Consider the following 18930-nt stretch of genomic DNA (forward strand, 5'->3'; position numbering starts at 1 on the left):
AATAAAACGTAAATGCATTTATTACATTCTTTGGAATTCAAGGATACCCACAATGTGCTGAAGTGAGAAACACTGAATAGAAAAATAGAATAGAAAAATAGAATAGAAAAATAGAATAGAAAACTCAACACCTCTATTGTGGTTAACGAGTTCTCTCTCTTAGGAGTTGTTGTGCATGCCCTGTTCACCCTCAAACATACAAAACAGTGGTTACTTTCATTGTCATTAAACCATTTTATTAAAAATATCCTGTGATTACAAACACCCAGAAATGTACTAGCAAAAGGTTATCATCTCAATCTTCATCAAGATTAAGAGCTATTCAAAATATTAGAACTTGATTGGTCATATTATCAATTGCTCAAAGTTGGTAGTCTAGCAATAAAAATAAAAAATATTGATAAAATAAAAAGTCAAGTTTCAAAATGTCTAACCGCTAAACAATTTCCCAAAACAGACTCACAGAATTAATACAATATACATAAAAGAAGAATAAAATAGAAATTCATAATTCAACTGAAGAAGGGAAATTGGTGAAAATGCACTTGGCTTCCCCAGAAGAGAGTAACCTTCTTATTCTTAACAATTATCTTTGTTTGGCGTGACAATAAATCTCTTGTGCTTTTATCATTAAACTCAAAAGGGTCAGAAAAGAATTAGAGTACCACTTAACATTAAGTTGCCTCTGTTATTGTATTACCCAAAGCCCACTGAAAAACTTAATGTTAAAAGGTTTCCCCATTCCCTACACTGGGTTTAAAAGCCTGAATAGGCCGCAACAAGAAAAACACAGGGAAAGTCAAAAGGCAACTATATAAAAGAATCTTTAAAAAAACAAAACAAAGGAGCAACAGTGACAGGCAGGGGGGCCCGCCCCACCTTAATATTTGTAGAGAAAATACTGCAATTTCTAAAAGCTTTCAGAAAAAGAGATAGGTGACACTTACTGCATTTGCTGCATGCTGATGTTTCGCTCCCTCAGGCTCTTTCAAAGTTTATTTTGAAGGCACAATCAGTGTACACTTGTTTTTGAAATAAGTCTCAATGGCATTGTACCTCCCTTCCCCTTTTGTTTTGTCCTTTTTTTTTTTTCAAAATGGCCATTGACCCCACCTATTTTGTTTTACACCGTTAGGTCTCTTGCTGTGGTTGTTCATCTATAGCAGGACGCATTTTCTCTTGGTTTTGGTCTCAGGAGGCTCCAGGGCCGCCAGGATGGCCTCGTCGAACACATTCTTAAGCCCTCGCTGGTTGGAAAGAACCAGACAGACAGCAAAAGTTAGAATACTGTCTGTACTTTTTGCCAGATTTAACAACTATGTTGCTTTCAGTTTAACAATGTGATGAAACTCCAACAATGCCCCATACCTGTGTCAAAGCAGAGCACTCCACGTATTTGACAGCCTTGAGCTCACGAGCCAGCTTCTCTCCGCTCTCAGGATATAGGGGGCGCTGTTTGTTTTTCGCCAGCTTCTCGATCGTGTTGCTGTCTTCCCGCAGATCCACCTGTGTACCCACTAACAGAAAGGGGGTGCGTGGGCAGTGGTGCGAAATCTCAGGTACCACTGGGGGGGGGGGGGGGGGGGGGGGGGGGGGGGAGGGGGGGGAGATGAGGATATAAAGGTTACATTTTCTTCCCATCCTGGTCATGTCTAGAACTAAACTCAAAACTTTATTAGTACCAAACAAAATGTATGTGGTTAGTACAAACTGTCAGGAACAGAGAGCTGGCACTGAATGTCTGGTCAGATTCAGGATGGTTAAGGCTACTTAAGCGGCTTCTTAAGCCAAGGTTCTGGATTCTTTTAAGTCTCTCTCTCTCTCTCGCTCGCTCGCCCAATACTGCAGCCGGCAATTCAGTGTGGCCGCTGGCTTGCACAGTTTCACTTTCCCTCTTTTTTTTTTTTTTTAAATGAGTCAGGAAGCGGACAGCAAGGCTTTTAATGTCATCAAACAAAGATAAATGTTCTACCCTTGTCCCAAAATGGTCAAAAATCCATACTAGAGTAGCCTACTTCCTTGTTTAGGACTGCTGCACAAGTATGAATGAAATGCAGAGAAGAGAATTAATCAAAATCTTTTTTTTTTTTTTTAATGATAGGACAGCTGAAGACATGAAAGGGGGGAGAGAGAGAGAGAGAGAGAGAGAGAGAGAGAGAGAGAGAGAGAGAGAGAGAGAGAGAGAGGGAGGGGGGGAATGACATGCAGAAAAGGGCTGCATGTCAGAATCAAACCCACTGCCGCTGCTTCAAGGAGTAAACCTCTATATATGGGCGCGTGCTCCACCAGGTGAGCTACCCAGGCACGCAATGAATCTAATTCTTTGATCAGATTTTCTAATTTAAAGCAACATTTTGGTAATATCATTAATGCAAAGTATGTTTACAGTTGTTTATATTCAGACAAACTTAAGAGAAGATTAAAAAAACTGACCTTCTCTTTGACATTTTCAAATGATGAGGGGGAGACGACAGAGAAACATACAAGGAACACATCCGTCTGTGGATAGCTGAGAGGACGCAGCCTGTCATAATCCTCCTGACCTGTGAGCGACAATCACAAGACAAACAGGGATGTTTATTCACTTGTTTTAATGTGAAAGAAATAACAAGGAAAAAAAGGGATCATGTTACCTGCTGTATCAAATAGGCCGAGTGTATAGGGCTCGCCCCCAATCATCACCGTCACGGCATAATTGTCAAAAACCTTTGAGCACACACACAAAAAGACAAAAATAATTAATACTTTGCAAAAAAATAAAAATGCTGCATGTTTGATTTCTTTGTATTTCCACAATAAAGAAAAGTTAAAGGAAAGAGCTTTCAGTAGATGTGTTTGTGACATCCAGTACTTTTCAAAATGACTCTGCCTTTTTTTTTTTTTTAATCTTCTTACCGTGGGTACATATTCTGAGGGGAACTTGTTGGTTGTGTATGAGATCAGTAAGCAGGTCTTTCCTACTGCACCGTCCCCTACCACAACACATTTTATAGTTTGCATCTACAGAGATAAAAGAGAAAATAAGAAAACACCACAAGAGTGTCAGCAAATAGAGTGCAGTACATCAGACAGTTAGAGACACTGAGGGAGGAAGTAACCACACATTTACATCAACAGGCCAGGCAATGTTACAAGTGGTACAGTGCTACTATATATATATATATATATATATATATATATATATGTAACTATTTGTAACCATTTTGTATCTGGAAGTAGTGGAAATTAAGTATATTTATTCAAGTACTTTACTTAAATACAATTTTTTACTCCAGATATAATTACTTGTTGGTTACTAGTAAAAAATAGCTCTAATGTAACCAGATACAAGATTAAAAATGTGCTTACACAGTGATGCATCCGTAATAATAACCCAATAATGTGATAAATAAACCACTCTGATACACCACTACATGATGAGTAGCGTACTTTTACTCCACTAAAATGATCTTGAAGCTATAGCTGATTGAGATTTTACATACAAAACACATACAAACTAATAGTATGTATGATGCATTAGTAGAATTACTACTATAAACTGCCCAAACACTATATTTAAAGTAGTTAACTCAACCTAGACCAGCTACATTAAATTACTTCTTACATGTTGAATGTATTTTTGTTTTTTTAAACCATTTCACAGCTAATGTTACTAAATATTTTTCAGTGTAATATTTTACATTAAACATGAGTTTAAACTCAGTTGCCAGTTTATTAGGTACACCTAGCTAAAACTATTGCAATCTGAGTCTACAACAGTCCTTAGTTTTTGTTGCAACTGCAGAGAGGTGCTAATTCAACTTTGGAGGATGTAGTTTGTCGTGCTGTTGAATTGTATTGCTTTATACAGAGAGGTGTTCTTGTTATTTAGCCTGCTGTTAGATTTTAATGAGACTTTTAATTACTGCTTCATCATATGCAAGACCGTACAATTATGCCATAAATAAAACACACAGGCAGAGCTAGAGTCAATTGTAAAACAATACGTTTCTCTGATACAGGCTTGTAATTTGATTGATAATGTTCTAGACCATTTTCATAAAAGAAAAAAAAGAAAATTTAGAGTACAGTTTATCAATTATCCGAGAACATTTGGACAGTTTTGAGGTAATCTATCTAGATCTTAGTATTCCCATTGTGTAAAGGTTATTGATAATAGTAAATCACTTCCGCATAGGGTATACCAAAGATGTTGAGAAGAAAACGACGGCCTGTTAGCCCAATGTAACTTAGAAGCGGATACTGCCCAACACTTCCGCTAAATAAGCAGCTCCTCGAATAAACTGAGGGCTGAAGAGTGTTAAAACTTTAAGCAAACACTTGGACTTTAATAAAACTATAGCCAACATATAAAAACGAGCAGTTGAAGTTGAGCCTAATTGTATTAATTAAGTGATTGAATAAGCTCAGATTAATAAAGTGAAAAGTGTCAACTGTTAAAGAGGGGGCTCAGTTAGCTAAACTAAAGTTAACGTTACCAACAGTTTAGTCTATAAAGACAAACACACGAATATAAACAACCAGCGGTGATAAATGACAACTTCTTTAACCAGATTGATGTTAGCCAACACTAAATTGAGCTTGATGGCTCTAAAACTTTAACACTAACGTTACGCGAATTACTAAACCAATTAACGAGCGTTTCCTCTCGGTAGAAGCGTTGCGTTGTTAGGGGGGGCTTTTCCTACATTGTCCAACAACATAATTAGCCATAAATAGATTTTTCCAGGCTGTTTTTCTAACTCTACTCACCGTTTTTCTTTGGACAGGTTGGGCGCATAGGTTAGGCGTTGGTTACATCCGGGTTTGAGGGTCGTATTACTCTCAGCGCAGCCGCAGAACAGACGAATCACATTCACAGTGGAAAAGAAACACCGCCGCCCGGTGGATAGAAGCGCTCGCGCACACACACATGCACACGCACGCACGCATGCACGCACGCACGCATGTACACGCACACTGCACATAGGCCAGAAATGGTACTAGGTCTACTTAATATTTATCTTGTCATTAAATAGTATATGTTATATATTTTGCTTTCATTTTATTTGCTTTTATTCCCTTTTATTTATTTACTTGAAATTAAAAAAAAAAACTATTTACTTACTTCTTTACTTCACTGATTTACTTTTTATGTTGCACATTGTTGAATAGCTGAATTTCCTTGTTTCAAACACAATGACCGTAAAGCTCTATTTTATTGTATTCTATTATCAGAAAATGTACTAATAGTATTGAGCGTACTCATGCAGAAAAACAGGGCCTCAGAAGAGTTATTATATATTATTGTATCATAGTCACTGAGGGTTGATCTGATCTTTACTGTGGTTGGGTAGTAACATTACCAGCAAACAGTTGCTGAGTATGGAGTATGTTTGAAAGTTAAAAATACTGTATGGTTTTCTCCATTTCTGACGTACAGTCTGACATTCCACAGAGAAAGAGTAGTTTGTCAATTCTTTATAATTAGCTGACCTTTGCCTCCTGTGAGTCTCAGATAATGTTTCTTCAAAGACCCAAATGTTTATATTGCAGAAATTAAATTGACCCACTACTTTTCTTTTATTTTTTAGCTATACTGTTAGGCAATGGTATTAACTTTACTCAACATACGCATCGCATTTATAACTCTATGGTTTGTGTATGTATATTCGATATGTATGCTGCTGTAGTAGAAGAATTTCCTTCTAGATAATAGTTCTACTTTACATTATAACATCTTATCTTGTATTAAACTCAATTTCTGTAAATACATTTAAAATAAACTATCAATATGAGTTCACATTGGTGTGCTTTTGAATTTAAATTGTTTTTGTCATGTTTGGTTTGCAACATTTCCCATTCACAATCATGACATTATGTTGAAAGATTGGTATGAAAGCCCCTGGGGAAATACTTTATTTTGAAAAATAAAAAGGCCGGAAGTCGTGGTTGTGAGCTCTGATGCCATCTTTATCGTAGTCTTGCTTCTCTTTGTCAGAGGTCTGACTTCCGTTTTCATGTTTGGTCCAGGTTTCTGGAATTTACTATCTAGGGAGACTGAGCCATCTCTCGCTTTCATAAACATCTGTTGTGATTTAGTGTTTTCAAGACGGAGCTAATAAAAGGTCCTCCATTTCAGCCTGTTTAGAGTTTGGGTTCGTCATTTTATTCCACCCTTGAAAAACACGACTGTTTACCTAGCTAGCTGGCTAGCATCAGCCAGCTGAGTTAAATCACCTAGCATGTTTCGGTTCTTGAATGACGTTGATGACGACCCCTACATGATGTAAGTATTGACATTTATTACATTTTGTTTAGACACTGTAACCAGTATGTGTTTTGCATGAGGTGAAAATGTACATATTGACACGGTAAATTCTATTTTTCCACTGTGCCTTAAGCAGGTATCTTAACGTCCAGCCAGCTGTGGGGGCCTACAGTGGTCCACCATATTGGATAGACAATAACAAAAAAAGCTGTCAGATCTCAAAAGCAGATGGTTAACCAATCAGTATCTAAAAGGGCCAATTATCACTAGTACTATAACTTTTCCCAATTAACTAGCTAGATGTAGCTAGCTAATTGATGGCAGGTGCCAATTGATGTAATGGTCTAACGCTGGGAACCTGGACATCTTTTACATAACCTAACCTGAAGAGTTCCCCCTACATTTGACATATGCATGAAACTGAAAGGTGCTGACCTTCATTCTCTTTGCTACATAAAATGAATACATTCCTTGGCAAGAACAAGAAGTAGATTTGAAGTGGTTGAGTAAATCTGGATCTAGGGATCTCTTCATATATTTGCTGCACCAACACACACAAGCTTTGTTACTAGTTTTAAATAATGCAATCCTGCTGAAGCTTTGGTGGCCCTGTTTTGTGGCCCTGTGGGCATAGTCACCACCCATCACACTATTAGCAACTGCACTGTTTACAATGTCAAAACAACATAAACAGCCACTCAGGGTTGAAACATATTGCCATTATTATTATTTTTTTTAGTAACAGTTATTTTCATTATTGACTGATCTTCCTATTATTTTATGTATCTATAAAATGTCAGGTAATAGTGAGAGATACGTTTTTACTGCCCATGCTTTTAATGTCTATTTATCCGACCAACGGTCCAAACCCCCAAAATATTAAGTCTGCTATCTTCTGTGACAAAGAAAAGCATCAAATCTTTAAATATGAGAAGGTGGAAACAGCAAATACTTGGCATTTTTGCTTAAAAACCAATTACTCAATTATCAACATTGTCTGTCTGTTCATTTTCTGTCAATTAACTACCGGTAATTGTTGCATCTCTTTTTTTAAGCCCCTTCCATGCTCTTGATAATAAAACAAAAATAGAAATGCATTCACACATTAATGACAACTTGATTTGAGTTTAACCTTAATTGAGGAGGTAACTGACAGAAAATGAATCTGCAACAATGTTGACAATCTATTAATCGTGTAAGACATTCACTGGTTCCTCTTAAATGTTTTTTAAAAATCTGTTTACAACTGTTTTTTTCTGGACATCTTTTATAGACTATTATTAATGGATTAATTGAAAGAAAATAAATAGACAATCAAAATTAAAAACAAGATTTGATAACTCATTAATTGCTAGGTTCATTAAATCTTGGGGACCTCAAACTGGGTTCTTAGCAAGAGGAGGTTCACACTGTATTGTTTGAAAAAATGTGATACTTCAACTGATACAAATCTGAAGTTGTGGCCGTGAATGAGACGTCAAAAAGTTTCAGTGTATTCTGTGATTTCTTCTAGGGATCCATTTGCTGCTCACAGGCAGCAGATGAGGCTTATGTTTGGACCATTTGGCATGGATCCCTTTGCTCTCGCCCCCCAGATACAACCGCCCCGAGCACCACGCAGACAGGTAACTGTCCGACATCTAGCTGGACTGTATTCATGCGTTTTGTGTGTTTTATGTGTTTGACATCCACTTTAGTTTATCTGTTGTATTCGTTAAGTTTTCTTTTATTTAAACATGTAAATTTTCTTCCAGGCTGGTGCATTGACCCCCTTTGGCATGATGGGAATGGTGAGTAGCTGATCCAAAACCTCCTTCAATACCTTCAAGAATACAACTTAAATGTTTAATGTAATGTTTTTTTTTTTTTGATAGTTTTTAAGGCATTTTAGGCCTTTATTTTCACAGGACAGCAGGATGACCCTAGTTGCAATGAGCAGACAATGGACGCTGTTACTCATTCTGTTTATACTTGATGTTTCATGAAATGATCATTTAAAATATCTCCTTTTTATTTATTTTTGCAGGGTGGAGGGTTCATGGATATGTTTGGCATGATGGGAGAAATGATGGGAAACGTGGTGAGTAGTTCTGTCAACCAATTTCAAATGAACATGAAGTAACTATTGTAATGAATGAAACCTGTGTCTGAACAGTACTCCATCTCACCTTCTATTTACATTTTATTACTTTCTTCTTTTAGGAAAGAATGTCCGGTTCACCGAACTGTCAGACGTTTTCCTCCTCAACAGTGATCTCCTACTCCTCTTCAGACTCGGGGCCTCCTGAAGTTTATCAGCAGACCAGTGCAACGAGAACAGGCCCTGGAGGGGTTAGAATAACTAGTTAACAGTTGTTAAAATGCTTACACTACGTGTAGGGAGTGTTGATTAGTGCCAAATAAGACCTGATTACTGAGACCTAGGCCTAACTGGACGTGTGGCCTTCATGCTTTGTTAGTCCAGGCATGACTGCGGCCTTCTAGCCTCATTAGCAAATGAAATCACCGGTAATTGTAGTGACAATAACTTGATTTTGTGTACAGTATAAACATCATAGTTGTCATACGAACATTTCAGTCTTGAGTTCATTTAGAGGGCAGAGCATTCTGTTTGTTTTGGTAAACCAAGTTGTCTCTTTTCACCTCCAGATTCGTGAGACGCGACAGTCAATGAGGGACAGCGAGAGCGGCCTTGAACGTCTTGCCATCGGCCACCACATCGGGGAACGTGGACATGTAATGGAGCGTTCACGAAATCGTCGCACTGGAGACCGCGAGGAACGACAAGACTTCATCAACCTTGATGAGAGTGAGTCATTGGGCCAGAAAGATAATGACTGTTTATGATGGGGGATCCACTATTCTCTGGTAAACCTTCAATATCACTTTGAATATAATGAAATGTCTGGCTTAACAAGAAACAACAGTATTATTGTGAGATTAGCTGAGACACTGATCATGCTGCAGTGACCTCATACCTGTCGTTTGTGTCGCCTAAAAACCTGCCCTCCATTCCCACTAGCTGATGCTGCAGCATTTGATGAGGAGTGGAGGAGGGAGGCAGGAAGATACGTTCCCCCGACTGCCCGGGCGCTGGACTACGGCCGAGATCGACGGGGAGGCGGCCAGCAGCTGGCCCTCACTGCCCCTCCCAGCTCGACGAGCCCCCCAGGCCATCGGCACGAGTCCCCCAGACACCGTCAACCCCACACCCGTCCACGTTACGACTGGTGAGAGGTAAGAGTGAGTATTTACAGCCTTGATTCTCAGGCCTGGATCACTCAAGTACAGCCAGACCAGATTTGGTTTGGTGAGGAATTTTTTCTCTAGTTTTGCTGAAGTCTCTGAAAATACCAATACATATGCTTGCCTTTTGTCTGCCAACTTTGGCTAATGGTAAAGGTTTATTTGTTTTGGTGTATATGCCTGCTGCAAAAAACAACAAGAAATTGCTGTAAAGAAATGATTTTTTTTTTTAAATAGTAACATTACATTTTGAGCATTTTTTTTTTACTGTAAAATATCCTGCTCAATACATACAGTATCTTGGTCACAATTCCTTAATAAGCTAATTTAAGGGATTCTATGCAAAACTATTTATGTTTATGATTTAAAATATATATTCTGGCAAACAACAACCTGCACCAACACAAAAATTCTAGATAGATAGATTGTAAACATGTGACAAATATTATCCAGGAGGACGTCAAGCAGCAACCAGGTGTTGCCAAACAGATAAGACCAGAGACCAGACAGGGCAGCCAACACTTTTAGAATTATGTTATTCTGGTACGCTATAGTACACATTTGTAGTTTGAAGCTAGTTTGAAGTCACTGTATAATAACAGTTCATTGCATTTTACACTGTGAGATGGGTCTGATGAATCACTCTGAGAAAATATCAATTTTGAGAATTTTGAGAAATATCAATTTTGAGAATGTCAGACTGTGATGTTTGTTTAAGAATAACGTTACGTAGGGCTGGGCGTTTTGGACTAAAAATCTTATCTCTGTATTTTTTGGCTAAATGGCGAGACACAATATAGATCTCTGTATTTTTTACAAAGTGGGCTAAATGTTCAGTTTTACGTCTAAGTCACTTTTCACAAGCACTTTTATTAAAACAGATTGTGATCAAAATAAAATGGGAAGACAGGGTTTCCTTCCCAGTTTGAAAATGGGGGCGGGGCTGCGCGCAGAGTTAGAGGAGAGAGCCAAACACTGGCACAGCTTTACAGAAGAATTGGGTCATGTAAGTGTAAAATGTAAATGCAACATTAAACCATATTGATATAAACTTTGTCTGATCTCAAATCTCGTTTGAAAATATATTAATATAAGGTAAAATATTGATATATCGCCCAGCCTTAGTGCTACGATGTAAATATAAGAGGAGAAATGTTTTCTAACAGCATTCCCACTGAATTTGAACCGTGAAGAATTTGTTACTACATTTTTAATAATGTCAGAATTTTTAAACAAGCAAGTAAATTTCAATTACCAAAACTGCTAAATTGGCTGTTGTTAGACGTGTCTCTCAGTGCAAATGAGGGCCAATATTTTGGATTGACAACCATGGCATCACGTTGTGTTAAAATCCTCAATTGATAAATGAAAGCTTCCATCTGCCTTTTCTGTCTATAATTTGTAATAATAAACCCTGCGACCTTGGTCGACTGTCCCTGCAGGTGTCACCCTTGGGCGACCAGACAAGAGGAGTTGAGGGAAGATTTCCCCGATGCTGTGAACCACGCTGAAGACGGAAGTTGATGATCTTCACAACTGCCCGTTGTAAATGTTTGATATGACTGGACTGTCTATCCATGAACAACATACACACACACACACACACACTCATGACAAAACCACACACGCTTGATAGTTACATTAACAGTTCTCCTTCTCCACTGTTACACCCGACACACTCGCATACGCATCCCGCACCCTTGTAAAAACATGGGTATAACTACACTCACTTTATATATATATATATATATATATATACTCATTCTCAAAACTTGACAACTTGACTCGTGTTTTTGCCCACTGCACTTAAGTGCAACAGTATACAGTACATCTGCTGTACAGTCCATTTTATGTTTGTGAAGACACTAGTGTGTCAGTGAATTGAATTGTATACTGTTAACTAATTAATCTAACTAAATAAAAGTTCATTAAACATTGTTAGATAATTACAAAATGTGTCTCTGTTGTTGTGTTTGCATGTCTTAAACAATAAATTATGGACTGTTTTTTAAAAAACTGAATCATACAACTTGTCTTACAGCTTCAAAGCAATGTATATATGCAACTAAATCTTTCAATCCGGGGTTCTTTTTTTGCTCATCTGAAATTGTATTTAGGTTCTCTGCAGCTGTAGAGTCTACATCTGTAATTCTGCTGCTGTAGCTGTGTGTTGCTTTCCCACTGCATGTATCGGTGTGCTCCCTCTTCCCTGTGCCACTATGTCTGCAGCTCATGTGACATCCAGATAGAGCACACAAACTGGAGCAGCCAATGAAAACCTTCTGTTTTGATAAATCTCTCCCATAGTAGGCACCCTACCTGCCTCCGTCTGTGCCCGCTGTATCTTTAATTACAACCACGACTATTTTTATATGCATGTTCTCCCTCCAGCATGTGATGGACTCATCACCTGTCTACCGTTCTTCCTGTCTCCTTTTATCCCCGTCATTAGATCTCTAAAGTTCTCCGACAAGGCAGCTCGTTTTTGTGCATCCGTCTTTGCTTAGATGTATCCTCCTCTTTGCTTCTTTGTTCTGATGTTTTCTACCTGTCATCCACATCTGAAGTATACAGATGTTTGTTGTCATTTTTCCAGGAAACCGTTTCTTTTCAACAAGATATGACATTTCTTTGTAGGATAACCGAAACCACAAATGAAATGTTCATGTTAGCAGTTTGCTGGGACCATATTTCCACGTGCTACTGCAGTTTGTTGTATGAGTCAGTTTGTTGGAGCTGATGAGCTGAGGTAAACTCGGCAAGCAGTGCCAATCCAATGACAAGACTTTAAGGAAGTCAGTAAGACACTGTAGAGTCCAATTAGAAACATTACAACGCAGATAAGCACATGTTTTCCTCATTCTATTTCCCAAAGCTTCACTAAAACAAAGGACATACATGTAACCCTGCTATTCTACTTGATCCCTCTTTCCACTCTTTTTCTCCTCTCCCAGTTTCATTCGCTGTTCTCCCCTCTGCATCTACCAATGACTCACACGCTCCCCTCCCCCTCTGTGTGTCATACATTTTCACCCCTTCTCCTCCCACCTCTCCTTCCTTCTGTCTCTCCCTCTCGTTCGCCCACATCCGCTCACTTTCTCAAGCAGGCTTCAAACACTTTGCAGGTAATGCTTAAAAAGATTGATCTATTTCTTAATTCCCTCCATCATTCTAAACCTCCTCCTCTTCCTCCACCCCATCTCCTCCTGCTCTGTGTTTTCTCACTGTCTCACCTCTCCATTGGTCCGAATCCTCAGTCATTGACTGAAACAGTGCAGAAATTGAACTGGCTTGTGGTCCGGAACAGGTTGACATTAGATTCATAAATAGGTATGCAATTTGAGCTTTTGATTTATGTTTCCCTCTGTGTATGTGTGTGTGTGTCAGCATCTTCCTAGGGAGCATCTTTTCCACAGCTTTCTATCCCTAAGGCTGCGTCACTATCATCACAATGTATATGTGCTTGTGAGGAAGAGCGTGTGAAGTCATTGTGACTAATGTAAAATTGAGGCTGTTAGCTGTAATGAAAGCGTTTTATGACGTTTGCTGTTTCCTATTTTCACACGCATCTGTCTCTGTACATTGATTCCCTCGCTCATCCTTTTGTGTTTTAAAGCAAAATAAGATGGAATGATTGTATGTTGGGGTATAAGAGATGTAATGTACAAATTGTTAAATAAAGCATTTCTTTCCTTTTTTTTTTGCAGGATGTCTATTGTGAATATTGTTGCCAGGGAGATCCTGGACTCCAGGGGAAACCCCACTGTGGAAGTAGATCTGTACACTGGCAAAGGTTAAACAATAAATTCATTCCTACGAAGCGTTATTTACTTTCTTCCTTTTTGTGCTGTCAGTTGTGTTTTTGTCTGATAATGGGCTTGACAGTGTACCTTGTAATCTAAATCTTGAAAGATCATCATTTTTAGTTTGCACAAGCTTCATTTTACCTTTTCTCACCCCTCCTCAACCTTCCACACCCATACATGCACCTTTCTCTCAACCCACCATCCATATTTTCTGCATTCCAGGTGTGTTTAGGGCAGCTGTGCCCAGTGGTGCATCCACCGGCATCTACGAGGCTCTGGAACTCCGAGATGGAGACAAAACTCGCTACAAGGGCAAAGGTGAACGCTTGTGATGTGATGAATCCTCTGTGCTTCTGTCTTTGCCAGTGGCTCTGCTTTTGCTTTAAGCATTTCATTATGTGTTTTTCTTACATGCATTTGAAATACATACAATATATCCTCCTGTTCTTCTGTCTAAGGTGTAACCAAAGCTGTTAGTCACATCAATGACACTCTTGGACCTGCCCTCATCCAGTCTGTGAGAATTTGAGCAATTTAAAGTATAAAATGGCTGAAGGATACAGTGATGAATGAAGATCTTTGACATTTTGTTTTTCTTTCAGGGAATCAGTGTATTGGAGCAGGAGAAACTGGACAACACGATGCTTGAAATGGATGGCACTGAGAACAAATGTAAGGCTCGTTCACATCTCATGAGCGGTGATGGCATATGTGTGTAATCACGTGTTTCCGAACCAGTGCTCACTGACTGCATCGGTGTGTTGTGTGACTGTTTCTGTGTTTTTCACAGCTAAGTTTGGGGCAAATGCTATTCTTGGAATATCACTGGCCATATGCAAAGCTGGCGCAGCAGAGAAAGGTGTCCCCTTGTACCGCCACATTGCTGATCTGGCAGGAAACGAAGAGTTGGTCCTCCCAGTTCCTGTGAGTCCTGTATTATTGTGCAAAAAATTTAATTTATCCAAACACAAAATACAGTCTCATCTCCCTTATCTGTCCCTCAATCAGGCTTTTAATGTGATCAATGGGGGCTCCCATGCTGGTAACAGACTGGCTATGCAGGAATTCATGGTACTTCCTGTAGGGGCTGAGTCTTTCCGTGATGCTCTGCGTTTGGGGGCGGAGCTCTACCAGACACTGAGAGATGTCATCAAGGAGAAGTATGGTCAGGATGCTACAAATGTTGGAGATGAGGGAGGGTTTGCCCCAAATATACAAGAGAACAGTGAAGGTAAGCAAAACCACATATTCCACATACAACCACATGTAAAACATTCCCTTAATTTCCTGTGGTGTTTCATCTTTTTGTTTCTCTCTGTCAGCCCTGGAGCTGATTAAGACTGCCATAGAGAAAGCAGGCTTCACAGACAAAGTAGTGATAGGGATGGATGTTGCCGCTTCAGAGTTTTTCATCGAGGGCAAGTACGACCTGGACTTTAAGTCTGCACCCAATGCTGCCCGCAACATCAGTGGGGAGGAGCTGGCGAGTATCTACCAGGGCTTCATTAACAACTACCCAGGTGTGTATTCCGATATGTGTGAGTGTGTCAGATTTCAGTCCTAAGTAAACGTTCTCTTACAGCTGTTACATACTTGGATAGAGAACATGATGTGAGCAACTTATCATTAAACTTTAAAATTAGGGAAATGTACTTCCACAGATCACTGAGCCTGAAGGCACATGTCTCAGCATTAGTATTAATAGCTGATTGAACCGAGGCAGTAAATGGACACACCAGCCTATTTTTTTTATATTTCTACGACTTCCATATTTCTTTCATCACCATTTAAGAAAGAGAAGCTAAGAGCATAAAAGAGCTGGATGTCTCCACAGCCTGTGGTCTCTCCTCCCAACACTCGGGCCTGTTAAAGAGGTTTTAATTATGCGCTACAGTTCACATTTGGCAGGCAGGGACCTACTCTGATGTGGCTCTTTACCCTGCCAATGGCGTGCTTCCTGCTTGTGTGGGCATCAGTGTGTAATGTGAGTGCAGTTAACAACATTTCTCCAATTAGGACCTTTATTGTCTATGCCACTGGCGCTCCAGTTCTTGACTTGTAGGTGAGTAATAGAAAAAAATTAGTTGTTCTCAAAAGTTGTGATATTAGACTTATAATAGTCTATATCTTTGAAGTTCCACTTCTGGTATCCATTGCCTTGGTCTTCCTTTGTGTTGGCATTTTAAACTGCGGTCGATTCATGAGGACTATGGTTAACCTTTTCTCAGATCTCTGCAGGGTTCGAGACAGCTAGCTTGACTATCTGTCCAATCTGAGTTTTCTGTTGCAGGACTAAAACAACTTTTGAACATTTACGCTCCACCAAAACTAGTTCCTTCCCGAGGCTATTTCCCACGGCACTGTGGCTTTTCCCGGAGCTTAGCACCGCCCAAGGCAATTGTGACTGGTTTAAATATATGCCAATAAACCAGAGCACGTTTTTCTCTCATCCCGGGATGCTGTGTGGACTTGCCAGAGGAGTTGGAGGAAGGTCTGACAAAGCGAGACTAGACTTATGCAGAAAAATGATCTCTCTTTTCTTTTAGTGGTGTCTATTGAAGATCCTTTTGACCAGGACGACTGGCCGGCTTGGTCCCAGTTCACAGCTTCAGTGGGCATCCAGGTACACTTTTTACTTGTAATCTGTAAGTGAATTAGTCAGGACCTTTTAAGGGGTACTCCAGCAGTTGAATAAAGCACTTCTAACCATGAGAATTATCAAAATTGATGCTGCAGATTTTTTGTTGCAAGTATGGATGCAAAATGCTGGATTCAATCATGTTCATTATGAAACTTCATAGCTTATTTCATCGACTCTCTCTACTCTATTGCCCCGCATTTATAATGTGGGCTGATCTTTCTTTGTAAAATCAGTGGCGTTCCTATTTAACATTGTTGGTTTATGTGGTGTCAGTGAAATATAATGTAAATTTAAGTAGCCTACATAGGTTGACAATAAACTTCCTGGGCTAAGTAGATACTGAGCTGATACTTTTACTGCGAGTAACAAAATTCACCTTAACCTCTGTAACTTAGCTGCATAATTTGTGCAGGTGGTCGGAGACGATCTGACAGTCACTAACCCACGCAGGATCCAACGAGCCGTGGAGGACAAGGCCTGCAACTGTCTGCTGCTTAAAGTCAACCAGATCGGCTCTGTTACAGAGGCCATCAAGGCGTGAGTTTGTGTGTATTTGATGTATAGACATAGGCACACATGCATGCATCATACAGTGAGGGGAAAAAAGTATTTGATCCCCTGCTGATTTTGTACATTTGCCCACTGACAAGGAAATTATCAGTCTATAGTTTTAATGGTAGATTTATTTGAACAGTGAGTGACAGAATAACAAAAAAATCCAGTAAAATACATGTCAAAAATGTTATAAATTGATTTGCATTTTAATGAAGGAAAATGTATTTGACCCCTCTGAAAAACATGACTTAGTACTTGATGGCAAAACCTTGTTGGCAATCACAGAGGTCAGACGTTTCTTGTAGTTGGCCACCAGGTTTGCACACATCTAAGGAGGGATTTTGTTCCATTCCTCTTTGCAGATCTTCTCCAAGTCTTTAAGGTTTTGAGGCTGACGTTTGGCAACTCAAACCTTCAGCTCCCTCCACAGATATTCTATGGGATTAAGGTCTGGAGTCTGGCTAGGCCACTCCAGGACCTTAATGTGCTTCTTCTTCAGCCACTCCTTTGTTGCCTTAGCCGTGTGTTTTGTTTTGTGTTTTTCCCTCACTGTATTCAAATATTTATTTATACTGCCCCTTCCTCTCAGGTGTAAGCTGGCCCAGGAGAATGGCTGGGGTGTGATGGTGAGCCACCGCTCAGGAGAAACAGAGGACACTTTTATAGCCGACCTGGTGGTTGGTCTCTGCACTGGACAGGTTAGCACACACACACACACACACACACACACACAACACACACACACACACACACACACACACACACACACACACACACACACACACACACACACACTGGTCTTCCTTTTACAATTTAGTTAGTAATAGAATTCCACATTTGTGTCCTCGCATTAGTTGTCCCTTTCATCACAGTTAATGAAACAATACAAAATAACAATTATACTTGTGCTTGTGCAACAGTACAACAGAAGCTTAAGTATGAGAAACGTAGGTCAAATAATCAGAAGTGGAAAGGTGTCAGCATTGCAATTTTAGAAATATAAGCTATGTTACTAAATAATTATTTACTTTATTTTTTAAATGATTGAAGTTGTGTAAAAAGAAGTTAATAAGTCAGTTCACAGAACACCAATAACTCACTTTTGTCAATTGGATCTCAAGAAAAACATACTAAGATTAGCTGATTAAAGCTTCAAAATGCTAATATTACAGAAGCCTGTTTCTCTATGAAATGTGGATACTTTTGGAGTAGTTGCCATTATTTTTTACATTTTACAGATGTGATTTGTCACAAAACAGCAATCGAAAGATCACTTTGATTGTGAAAATAAGTGTCGCTTGCTGACCAAATTTCATTGGTTAGTAATAATGTAGCTGCACCCGTAACTCTCTGTGACACTTGGTATTTGTGTCTACATCAAGATCAAGACTGGAGCTCCCTGTCGATCAGAACGTCTGGCCAAATACAATCAGCTTATGAGGTGGGTGTCCATAGCTTGATTTGTATATGTATGTACGTATAGAAATACATATAAAAATATGCCACTTTTATATCTCTCTTCTTCTTTACCTCTTTGTTTCATCTGCTGTTGTCCTCTGAACCACTCATCTTCCTGTTCTACATTTCTCTCTATTTTCTTCCTCACCTCTTCTTCCTCCTCTCAGGATTGAGGAAGAGTTGGGTGACCAGGCTCGCTTTGCTGGGCACAACTTTCGCAACCCCAGTGCCCTTTGAGTGCCAGCGCCATAAGCAGTGGCACACAAGCACGCAAACATATAAATCCTGTTATATTTCTCTAACCACACTAACTTAAACGCATTAAGCCTAATTAGTTTTCAAATAATAATGCACAGATAATGAACTGTAGCTACAGTATATTGACCAGGCGCTTCAGTGATGGATTTAATTGACTACAGCCGGTTGCAGCAAAATCCTGAACAAAGCCTGGAGGAAAAGATCAGTGTTTCACCCCACAGCAGACGAGCACTTTGCCTGATGCACTTGTTTCTCATTCTTTTCTGAGCCCTCTGACTGTCTCCTTCAGACTCACTGCAGAAGTGGTTTGATCTCTTGTGCCCTGCAGATTCCTCTTCCTCTTGTTTGTCATGTCGTTTCTGATGTGAACTCTCAGCAGCTTGCTACAAAAATTGTATCTGTCACTTTATCTGTCTATTAGGTTATCCTTAATAAAGAAATGGATACATATTAACTTGAACCAAATATCTCTGTGCATTTGTTTAAAGGGAAGGCTATCCTTTGTTATTAATGTCTTCAATTGCTTAAAAGGTAAATCATCACTGAATCAAATATGGCTAAAAACATCTCCGTACTGTTCTCTGGAAAGAAGAAACATACAAGCATGTTGCACTTCCGGCCACTTTAAATATTGACGTCACAGCAGGTGATGAACACTGCTTACAAAAAGTAATACATTAATTCTGGAAACAAGTAAGGGTCATTCTTGCTGATAC

General features: G+C 39.3%; 4 protein-coding genes across 5 annotated transcripts in view; 2 read left to right on the top strand and 2 right to left on the bottom strand.

Moving 5' to 3' along the window:
- chd4b (chromodomain helicase DNA binding protein 4b) overlaps positions 1 to 3508 on the bottom strand; it is a 34131-nt gene extending 30623 nt beyond the window's left edge. Inside the window, exon 1 of the mRNA XM_032518591.1 lies at positions 3498 to 3508. The gene's annotated coding sequence lies outside the window, so the exon portion shown is untranslated. The remainder of the gene's footprint in view (positions 1 to 3497) is intronic.
- Positions 449 to 4885, bottom strand: cdc42l (cell division cycle 42, like). The gene is made up of 6 exons (XM_032518866.1): positions 4753 to 4885; positions 2896 to 3000; positions 2634 to 2706; positions 2430 to 2543; positions 1369 to 1565; positions 449 to 1247 (listed from the first exon to the last, which is right to left on the bottom strand). The coding sequence occupies exons 2-6, from the start codon at positions 2998 to 3000 to the stop codon at positions 1158 to 1160; spliced, it is 579 nt and encodes a 192-aa protein (XP_032374757.1). The 5' UTR covers positions 4753 to 4885; the 3' UTR covers positions 449 to 1157.
- A 1061-nt stretch (positions 4886 to 5946) lies between these two features.
- Positions 5947 to 11450, top strand: mlf2 (myeloid leukemia factor 2). Its single transcript, XM_032518824.1, has 8 exons — positions 5947 to 6268; positions 7764 to 7875; positions 8005 to 8040; positions 8277 to 8330; positions 8453 to 8581; positions 8900 to 9059; positions 9273 to 9487; positions 10939 to 11450. Exons 1-7 carry the CDS (start codon positions 6225 to 6227, stop codon positions 9482 to 9484), a joined length of 747 nt encoding a protein of 248 aa, XP_032374715.1. The 5' UTR covers positions 5947 to 6224; the 3' UTR covers positions 9485 to 9487; positions 10939 to 11450.
- Positions 11451 to 12502: 1052 nt separating this feature from the next.
- Positions 12503 to 18670, top strand: LOC116691260 (gamma-enolase). 2 transcript variants are annotated; one of them, XM_032518746.1, is made up of 14 exons: positions 12518 to 12621; positions 12754 to 12826; positions 13204 to 13289; positions 13525 to 13620; positions 13761 to 13819; positions 13905 to 13974; positions 14093 to 14226; positions 14311 to 14533; positions 14625 to 14822; positions 15849 to 15925; positions 16356 to 16480; positions 17088 to 17196; positions 17881 to 17939; positions 18124 to 18670. In XM_032518746.1, exons 3-14 carry the CDS (start codon positions 13205 to 13207, stop codon positions 18191 to 18193), a joined length of 1305 nt encoding a protein of 434 aa, XP_032374637.1. In that variant the 5' UTR covers positions 12518 to 12621; positions 12754 to 12826; position 13204; the 3' UTR covers positions 18194 to 18670. The 2 variants fall into 2 exon arrangements, with proteins under 2 accessions (XP_032374636.1, XP_032374637.1); XM_032518745.1 differs by lacking the exon at positions 12754 to 12826 and having other exon boundaries at positions 12503 to 12621.
- Positions 18671 to 18930: the final 260 nt, after the last annotated feature.

Source organism: Etheostoma spectabile, chromosome 6 (assembly GCF_008692095.1).
Source record: "Etheostoma spectabile isolate EspeVRDwgs_2016 chromosome 6, UIUC_Espe_1.0, whole genome shotgun sequence".
Lineage (NCBI taxonomy): Eukaryota > Metazoa > Chordata > Actinopteri > Perciformes > Percidae > Etheostoma > Etheostoma spectabile.

Coding starts and splice junctions, on each gene's coding strand:
- LOC116691260 (XM_032518745.1), top strand. CDS start 13,205: ATGTCTATTGTGAATATTGTTGCCAGGGAGATCCTGGACTCCAGGGGA. Junction 13,975..14,092: donor GGATGGCACTGAGAACAAAT/GTAAGGCTCGTT, acceptor TGTTTTTCACAG/CTAAGTTTGGGGCAAATGCT. Junction 16,481..17,087: donor GTTACAGAGGCCATCAAGGC/GTGAGTTTGTGT, acceptor CCTTCCTCTCAG/GTGTAAGCTGGCCCAGGAGA.
- mlf2 (XM_032518824.1), top strand. CDS start 6,225: ATGTTTCGGTTCTTGAATGACGTTGATGACGACCCCTACATGAT. Junction 8,041..8,276: donor CCTTTGGCATGATGGGAATG/GTGAGTAGCTGA, acceptor TTATTTTTGCAG/GGTGGAGGGTTCATGGATAT. Junction 9,060..9,272: donor CTTCATCAACCTTGATGAGA/GTGAGTCATTGG, acceptor CATTCCCACTAG/CTGATGCTGCAGCATTTGAT.
- cdc42l (XM_032518866.1), bottom strand. CDS start 3,000: ATGCAAACTATAAAATGTGTTGTGGTAGGGGACGGTGCAGTAGGAAAG. Junction 2,707..2,895: donor CCTCAGAATATGTACCCACG/GTAAGAAGATTA, acceptor GTGTGCTCAAAG/GTTTTTGACAATTATGCCGT. Junction 2,544..2,633: donor CGGCCTATTTGATACAGCAG/GTAACATGATCC, acceptor TGTCGCTCACAG/GTCAGGAGGATTATGACAGG.